We start from the raw sequence: 9,124 nt of genomic DNA on the forward strand, positions 1-9,124 counted from the left end.
TTCTATTCTATTCTATTCTATTCTATTCTATTCTATTCTATTCTATTCTATTCTATTCTACCCTACCCTACCCTACCCTACCCTACCCTACCCTACCCTACCCTACTCCATTCTATATATATTCCCTTCCCTTCCCATCTCCACTGACCAGCTGCAGCTGTTTGGCCCCTCCACCCAAAGCCTCTGGGCTTCCCAGCTGCCACTTGGGCCTCGCCTGTCTCTGGTCAGCCAGCTGCTCCTCTGTTTTTTATAGGTTTGTTGTTACAGAAATGACTAGCTTGTATTATTATGTAAAAATAAAAAAAATTGAGGTTTGATGCTATGATCTTATTCTACTGCACCAAAGGGAGTCAGGAGTCAATGGCTTTTCTTTCTTTTTTCCCCTTCGCCTTATACTTTCCCCTTCTCCTTCCCCTCCCTTCCTTTCCGGCTATTTTCTTTCGTATTTTTTAATATTTTATATTATATAAACTAAACAAAAAGATACTAACGTTCTCCTCTAGATGGCGCTATTGTACATACATAAACTGCCCGTTCATTTTTTTTCCCTTCCTTCCTTCCTTCCTTCCTTCCTTCCTTCCTTCCTTCCTTCCTTCCTCTCTCTCTCTCTCTTTCCACTTTTAATCCGAGCTAATTTAATTAGATGTATTTCCCTCCTCCACGCCCCCCCCCCCAAATGATAACGCAGGCACGCAGAAGATTCTCCGCGATGCCCAAATGAACAATTTCACAATAAAAGAATCACAATTTTTTATTTTAGGGGTTTCACTTGTTCTTTTACTAAACGGCTCCCTGCTCACCAAGAGGCAGAAAAATATTGCTTTCAAATGTGGATTATAATTCCGTAGCTTGTTCATCCTATTGTTCGATTTCCTCTCCTGAACCTGAAAGAAAACAGAAAGGAAAGGAAAAAAGAAAATCTCTTTTTTGTCAACCGATAATGTTGCATTCTATGCCAAGTAGGATAGTTGTTACCACATAAGTCATTGTTAACAGATAATTAATGTGTACAATTTGACCGAAGTCCAATCTTTTGCCAATATTCATTTGCAATATTTAATAGTGGCTCTTATATTATTTGATCACATCCAGCTATTATTAATATTTTACTTACTACACTTTATTTATTTATTTATTTATTATTTAAATTTGTATACCGCCCTTCTCCCGAAGGACTCAGGGCGGTTCACAGCCAAGTAAAAATACAATACTATAAATACAAATTAAAATACAATTAAAAAACTTATTAAAATTGGCCAGAATTAAAATTTAGAACTAAAACCCATTAAAACCCATTAAAACACTAACCCAGTCCAGCGCAGATGAATAAGTAGGTTTTAAGCCATTACTTCTATGTAATGGTAGTCATTTACAAATATCACAGGGCTGGAACAACATTTTACAAAATGGAAAGTATCTGAAATTCAGTCGGTGAATTTTGCATAAAATTAAAAAAAAAAAAACCAGTTCGCGGGCTCTTTTAATAAGCAATTGTTTGCTTCCTTAAACTGTATGCAGTATTTTTCATTTATTTTTCTCTCTCAGTGGCCCATCAGATGAAAATAAGCGGAGGGAAAAAGATCCGCTGCAGATTAGATGGAGGGATGGAGGGATGGGAGGGACGGATAGAAAAACTGGGCTATTGAAAATATCGCAAAAGGAGACGCAGCGTTTTGATCGTCTTCGCCCACCTTCCGCGTCTCTCCTCGCGGCCGCTTCTATTTTTTGAAAGCGATGCTCATTTTAAGAGCTTTTAAAAAATATTCCACACTTTGGTTTTCTGTGAGATCTTTTTCTTGCCATTGCACAGAAAGCCAACCGGAAGTGTTTTGTCACCGGGGCAAAACGCAACGCCTTTCGTTTGGTGGATGGGGTGTCCTTGCCTTGTCGTTTTTGCAAACGAACTTCGTTCCCGGCAAAATGTGAGCGCGGCGCTTTAGCTCCGAAAGCGAAAGAAAAGAGCACCAAGAAGCAATTAAAAGAAATGGGATAGTCTTTCTCTGTGTGTATCTCTCTCTCTTTCCCTTTTTTCCTTTCTTTCTTTCTCTGTCTCTCTCTTTCTTTCTCTTTCTCTTTCTCTCTCTCTTACTCTGTCTTTTTCTTTCTCTCTCTCTTAATAACATAACATAATAACAGAGTTGGAAGGGACCTTGGAGGTCTTCTAGTCCAACCCCCTGCCCAGGCAGGAAACCCTACACCATCATTTCTTTCTCTCTCTCTCTTTCTTTCTCTCTGTCTCTCTTTCTTTCTCTCTTTCTCTCTCTTTCTTTCTCTCTGTCTCTGTCTCTTTTGCTCGCTCGCTCTGTTTCTCCTCTCTCTTTCTTTCTCTTTCTTTCCTTCCTTCTTTCTCTGTCTCTGTCTCTCTTTCTCTGTTTCTGTTTCTCTCTCACACACACTCTATCTCTTTCTCTTTCTCTCTCCCTTTCTTTGTTTCTCTTTCTTTCTTTCTCTGTGTCTCTTTTGCTCTCTCTCTCTGTTTCTCTCTTTTTTCCCTTCCTTCCTTCTTTTCTTTCTGTCTCTGTCTTTCTGTCTCTCTCTCTCTCTCTCTCTCTCTGTGTGTGTGTGTGTGTGTGCGCACACACACATGCGCATGTATTTCTCTTCCAGATTCTAGACCCTGTTTCTACACACCACAATATCTTCAGCGTTTTGGGATCATCCCGTTTTATTTATTTATTTATTTTTAGGAAAAATAAAATGCTGGTTGATGAAGGCTTTTTTTTTTCTTATCAAGAAGAGCGCCTCTGAATTTATTTCTGTTTACACGTTTATCCTGCTTTTCTTCTCGGCAGTCACCCTGGGATACTCACGTGCATAAAGGGACGAAGGAGCCCCCCCCCCCATCAGTCTGCATCTGGGGGGGGGGAAGTCAGGAGCCTCCTAGCTTTATTTTTTTTTTCTCCCCGAACTGATCGGTTTTATTTTTAAAAAAAAAACATATTTGGGACCCGAATCTTCCCCTCATCAGAGGGTTCTGCAGTCTTGGACTCGGTGGGAAAGACTTTCCGGCTGGAGACAAACGAATAAGGGGCCCCTTGCAATTAAACAATTGTCAAGGGGTGAAAAAAAACAGTTGTGTTTTTCTGCTGAGAACTCCTGAGATCACAGCAGCATCGCGACTCGCACGGAATTAGAGAGAAATAATTCCAGGAGAACCTCAGAAGGTTTCCGCCAACCCGAAGGGGTTTTGACAGACTTGTCAATCAATTAAAAAAAAAAGTGCAGAAAAGAGCAACTAAGAGCAATTAAGAGCAACGACCTGTGCGCTCCCACAGAGTGGGCCTTCTCAGGGTGCCGTGGACCAAACAGTGTCGATTGGCGGCCCCCAGGGGGAGAGCCTTCTCTGTGGCAGCACCGGCCCTTTGGAATGAGTTGCCTCCGGGGTTATGCCAACTCCCCGACCTCCAGACCTTCAAACGGGAACTGAAGACTTTATTATTTCATCAAGCGGGACTAACCTAAGTGTATTTTAAGTGTATTTTAATTGTAATTTTAAGGGTTTTTTTGTCGGTCCAAGACCGTTTTAATTGATTGGCCTACTAAATATTTGTTTTTAAATTCTTTTTAAATTTGCTATTTATTCTCTGTATTTTAATATGGCTGTAAACCGCCCTGAGTCCTTCGGGAGAAGGGCGATATAGAAATTAAATTATAAATAAATAAATAAATTAAGGGCCTGGAGACATTAAAAAAAAAGAATTATAATATGAAGAACGGCTGAGGGATTTAGTTTGGCTAGTCTTGAAAAAAAACCCAAGAAGGATTAAGGGGTGACACGAGAGCAATCTTCCAGTATTTGAGGGGCTGCCACAAAGAGGAGGGGGTCCATTTATTTTCCAAAACACCAAAAGGCAGGACGAGAAACAAGGGATGGAAACTAATGAAGGAGAGAGAAATTAAGGGGACACTTCCTGATAATTGGAACAATTAACCAGTGGAACGGCTTGCCACCAGAAGCTGTGGGTGCTTCATCATTGGTGGGATTTAAGAAGAGACTGGACAGCCGTTTGTCTGGAATAGGATAGTCTGGAATGGGATAGGGTCTCCTGCTTCGAGCAGGGGGTTGGGCTAGAAGACCTCCGAGGTCCCTTTCCAGCTCTATTCTGATTGAATTGGTTACGGCCCTTGTCATCCTTCTACCACCCCTTCCCCCCAGCGCTCCTACGCCTTCCCTTCCTTCCCCGCTTCGCCCCATTCAAAAATCCGGCCTCGATCCAGCTCCGATCCAGGCGGTCGCAGCTCAGGGGGGGGGGGGGAAACGCCGCAAAAACCTTTTTTTTTTGACCAAATCGCCTGGCCAGATTCCTCTTGTCTCGTCTCGAGACCTTTGGAGAAAATGCATTTCGTTTAAAAGCCCATCTACCACTTCAGGGTGGGAGAAGCGCTTCCTATCGAACGAAGACCCCGTCTCTTTTCAGGCTCACCTGGATGCGGAGGTCGGGCTGGGGTCTCTACGACGCCCTCCTGGAAAAGCCCCAACCCGGGACCCGCTTTCTCCGGTTGGTTGAAGGCAGGGCGGCTGGGCTTCAGGGCCGTCGGGTCTTGGCTACCCGCTCCTTCCCACGGCTGAGTGGGGGGGCCGCTTTTCTTTCCCCAGCGGCCGGCTCCCTGGGTGGCTCAGTGGCTAAGACGCTGAGCTTGTCGATCGGAAAGGTCGGAGGTAAAAATCCCTCGTATAGGTCTCCTGGTTCTAGCAGGAGAGGGGGGTTGGACTAGATGACCTCCAAGGTCCCTTCCAACTCTCGTTACTGAAAGCCGCCCGACGGGTCTTGGGACGCCGAGGGAGGGAGACGGCTCAAGCATCGCGAAACTCCCTGAAGTCCAGGCAGCCGCGGCGCCTTCGGAAGGTGGGCCGGGAACATGGCTTCACGGGGGCCTGGAGACCCCTCGGAGACCCCTTCGGCTTCGACAGGGAGGCTGTCCGCCGCCGTCTCCACTGTGGTCACCTACCAGGCCTCGGCCGCTTCTCTCCCCGCGGACCCCTCTGGAATTGGCGAGATCCTCCGGCCGCCCCAGGCTCCAAGGAAAGGGGCCAAGAGCTCAAGCCATCGGGGGGTGGGGGGAGAGCGGGATATTTATTCCGTGGGGAAGCCGGCCCGGATTCGGGCTGAGCTCAGTTCCTGCCGGGCTCCGGGAAACCCCCTCCCCCTCCCACAAGGACACCCGCCCTCGCCGGGCCCGAGAAAGATGATCCACTGCGGTCTCTGGACGATGCGTCCGCGCCTTCGCATCCTCCCGACCGGCTGCGGACCCCCGAGAGGGGAGGGAGGTCGCCCCCCCGCCCCGCCGCCACCTCGCGCGCGCGCAGAAGCCCTCGCGCCGAACCGGGGCTGTGGGTTGGGGGGAGGGGCGCGGTGGGAAATGGAGCAAAGGAAAGGGAGCTGGAGGGGCGTGGCGAGATTGGCGCATCTTTTTATGGTTCCCCCCCCCGCCTCCCCAGGGTGGGCGGTGGGATTGGCAGAGCCCTCTGTCCTCTTCCACCCCCCCACCCCGTTCGACCAATGAGAGCGGCGGAGGAGGGCCGGCCCCCTCCCCTCCCCCCACCTCCCGGCGTGGCGCCTCCCGCCGGTGCCTGGCTGCCCAATTGACCTAAATCGGCCAAGCGGGCGCGGGAGGGCGCGGCAGCCCCGGCGCGCCCCATATCTCGGCCTGGCTTCTGCCTCGGGCCAAGTGAGTCGGGCCGGCCGGCCGGCTGGCTGGCGTGGGGCGGTCATGCGACCCTCCGGAACGGGTCCTCCTCCCGGCCGGGCGCCCGTATCCTGAAAGCGCCCAGCCTTGCGCGGCTGCCCCCCCCCCCGCCCATCCTCGCGTCAGGATGCCGGACCAAGCGTCGGGAAACGTCCAGGCCGCCTCGGCTCGGGTGTCCTCGTTTTTCATCGCCAACCTGCTGGCGGCCCAAACGAAGCGGCGGCGGCGGGAGGACGAGGAAGAAGAGGAGGAAGAGGAGGAGGAGGCAGCGGAGGGGGAAGCCGGGCCCGGCCCGGCCCGAGAGGAAACCCAGGAGCCCCGCGCCCAGCCCGGACGCCCCTGCTCCCTCGCCTGCTGCCAGACCCCGGGGCCCCGCCTGGAGTTGAGCTCGCCCTTGCGGGAGAGTGCCTTGGAATGGTACCGGCGGGCCCGCAAAGCGTTTAGGAGCTGCGCCAGTCCGGAAAGTAAGTCCCGCGCCCCCCACCCACCCACGGAGGCCCCCTTCCACTCCCCCTGGGCCCGGCCGGCCGGGCAGGATCTGGGTTTGGACTCCATCCCTTCCCCACACCCTCCGACGCTGCTGGGCAGAAGAGCAGAGGCGACCCCCGGTCGCCTTCCCCGGTTCTCTCTGTCTCTCCCGATCCCCGAAGCGGCCTACATTCCGTGGGCCTTCCCTGGAAACGCGGCGCGGGAGTGGGCGAGTGGCGGGTAAGGAAAGCGAGGTCTTTTCAGCATCCAAGCGGGACGGACATTTGTTCAGGCTGCTCGCGGGACCGGAGCGCTGGGGGCCCCGCGGGTTTCCCGGTCCCGGATCTAGTCCAAGGCTCGGTGGGCTGACTTTGCCCCCTGCCCAACTACTTGGGGGGACAGTGCCACAGAGCCCACCGCGAGGACCAGCGCCGGGGCTGATCCGGCCTTCCAGCTTGGCCTTCCAGAGGGTCCGGCTGCGGCCGGAGTCCGGACAGGCGGGCGCAGGGCGGGTGTGGATCGGGAGGGAGTAGTTTCCGACGATGAGGACTGATCCCTTCCCTCTCTTCCCCCCCACTCCCCAACCAGCCAGCGACAGAGACTCTCCGGAGATCAGCGAAGGAGCCACCCAGCAGAAGGCAGGTCGCCAGCAAAGGATCACCCCCGATCCCAACCCGGTCGAAGAGAGCCCAGAGCCAGGCCGGGGGCGTCCCGGATCCGGTGAGGGAGTCGGCGACATCAAGCGGCGTCCGGAGGAGCCCGAGGCGGGCGAGGCTAGGGCTGGCGGGCGCAAGAAGAAAACGCGCACCGTCTTCAGCCGAAGTCAGGTCTTCCAACTGGAGTCCACTTTCGACGTCAAGCGCTACCTGAGCAGCTCGGAACGGGCCGGCTTGGCCGCCTCGCTGCGCCTGACCGAGACGCAGGTCAAGATCTGGTTCCAGAACCGGCGCAACAAATGGAAGCGCCAGCTGGCCGCCGATCTGGAAGCCGCGCAGCTGCCTCCCTCCGCCACCCAGCGCATCGTCCGCGTCCCGGTGTTGTACCACGACAGCTCGCTGGCGGGCAGCGCCTTGGCGGCCTTACCGCTTTCCCCCCACGGGCCTCCCCCGCCGCCCCCTCTGCTCGGCCTTGCAGGCGGCCCGGTGGCTTATCCGCTGAGCGCCTTCCCGGCGGCGGCGGCCCCGTTCTTGCGGGCCCCTGTGAGCGGCCTGGTTTAAGCCGCCCCTTTCGTTCGATTCAATTCGATCAGAGCAGAATCGGGAGGGACCTCGGAGGTCTTCTAGTCGAACCCCCTGCTCACGCAGGAGACCCTCTATCCCATTTCAGACAGGTGGCTATCCAGTCTCTTCTTAAAGAGCTCCAATGGTGGGAATACCTACAACAGAAGAACAGCAGTTTGAAGAGGCCTTGGGGAGGTCCTCTAGTCCACCCCCTGCTCAAGCGGGAGCCCCTGTACCATTTCAGACGGGGGGTCCCCAGGTTCTTCTTAAAAACCTTGAGTGATGGAGCGCCCACTCCGGAGCGGCGTGGGGAAGAACCGCCGGGGGAGGCCCGACTTTTGCGCTTCAGTGCCATCAGGAGCGGGGGGGGGGCGCTTTACTTTTCATTCTCCGGAGACCCCACTCCCAATCTCACCCTCCTGGTTGTTTTGGCGGAGCTGAGAAGTGAGGGGGACAAAATCTAGAATTGCCTTGAACTCTCGCCGCTCCGAAGACACTAAACCCCCAGCCTTATCCTGCGGAACGGTCTCTGCCGAGCCTTTAACTAACAAAAGCGAAATTAAGACTTAGCAAAAGAGGTTTTTTCCCCCCCACAACGGCCGAATCGATTCTTTCCCAGACCAAGGAAGGAAAGCTGTCTCTTATTTTGCTCTACGACTCCCCTCTTAAAAGTACATTTTGAACGAATGATCGGCGTTTGTCACTTCGCTTCGGGTTGGGAAGGCGTTCCATTTACAAAAGCATGTACCATATATATTTTTTTGTTTTGTTTTGTTAATTTATGATGCAAAGTATGTTTAAAAACGCGAATGAGGATTTGGTTTACCCTGAATTGTTCTGAATGCTGTATTAGAATATCCTAAAAAAACAAACAAACCAATACTGTATCATATTATAGCTTAATTCCATTTTAATTCTCGACGAAGATAAATTTGTTTCCCTCATCCCCAGATTCTGTGGAGCATTTTGAATCGAGAAATCCTTGCCAACTACATCACGGCCAACTGATGTAGAGTAAAAAAAAAAACTTCAGTTGGATTCTTCGGTGCGGTATTATAGGGAAAATATTGTGCACCTTTAAAATTCGTTCCTTTAAATATTCCTTTTTCTCCGCCTCTTAAGGGCTAATGGGTTTTTTTAAAAAAAACCAGACATTAATCCGAACATTGGCATCTATCCTGGATATTCTGGTGAGAAAGGGAACAAATTCGGAGAAACTATTTATGGTAGATCTCCGATTAATTTTTCTTTTCTTTTTGAAGGGCTCAAATATACTTTAAAACGGCTGGTTATTTTTTAAATTATACATTTTATAATTTGATTTAAATTTTTAAATTTAAAAAAGGGACGGGGTGGCTCAATGGCTAAGATGCTGAACTTGTCGATCGAAAGGTCGGCAGTTCAAATCCCTAGTGCCCCGTAACGGGGTGATCTCCCGTGACTTGTCCCAGCTTCTAACAACCTAGCAGTTCGAAAGCAGGTAAAAAATGCAAGTAGAAAAAATGGGGACGATCTTTGGTGGGAAGGGAACAGCGTTCCCTGCGCTTTGGTGTTGAGTAATGCCGGCCACATGACCACGGAGACGTCTTCGGACAGCGCTGGATCTTCGGCTTAGAAACGGAGATGAGCACCGCCCCCTAGAGTAGGGAACGACTAGCACGTATGTGCGAGGAGAACCTTTACCTTATTTTTTTAAGGAACCAGTTTATATTTGGAACAAACTGGTCCCCGCCGGTTAGACGACGGAA

At 51.4% G+C, this 9,124-nt stretch overlaps 1 protein-coding gene across 1 annotated transcript; it reads left to right on the plus strand.

The window, feature by feature from the left end:
- The first annotated feature begins 5,594 nt into the window (after window positions 1-5,594).
- On the plus strand, window positions 5,595-7,706 carry HMX1 (H6 family homeobox 1). The gene is made up of 2 exons (XM_058193052.1): window positions 5,595-6,152; window positions 6,745-7,706. Exons 1-2 carry the CDS (start codon window positions 5,816-5,818, stop codon window positions 7,371-7,373), a joined length of 966 nt encoding a protein of 321 aa, XP_058049035.1. The 5' UTR covers window positions 5,595-5,815; the 3' UTR covers window positions 7,374-7,706.
- The last annotated feature ends 1,418 nt before the right edge of the window (window positions 7,707-9,124 follow it).

The sequence above is a fragment of the Ahaetulla prasina genome, chromosome 8 (genome assembly GCF_028640845.1).
Source record: "Ahaetulla prasina isolate Xishuangbanna chromosome 8, ASM2864084v1, whole genome shotgun sequence".
In the NCBI taxonomy this organism is placed as follows: Eukaryota; Metazoa; Chordata; class Lepidosauria; order Squamata; family Colubridae; genus Ahaetulla; species Ahaetulla prasina.

What these genes read in the sequence shown, in the direction of transcription:
- HMX1 (XM_058193052.1), top strand. Translation starts at nt 5,816, where the DNA reads ATGCCGGACCAAGCGTCGGGAAACGTCCAGGCCGCCTCGGCTCGGGTG. An exon ending in GAGCTGCGCCAGTCCGGAAA is followed by an intron (nt 6,153 to 6,744) that starts GTAAGTCCCGCG and finishes CTCCCCAACCAG; the next exon opens with CCAGCGACAGAGACTCTCCG.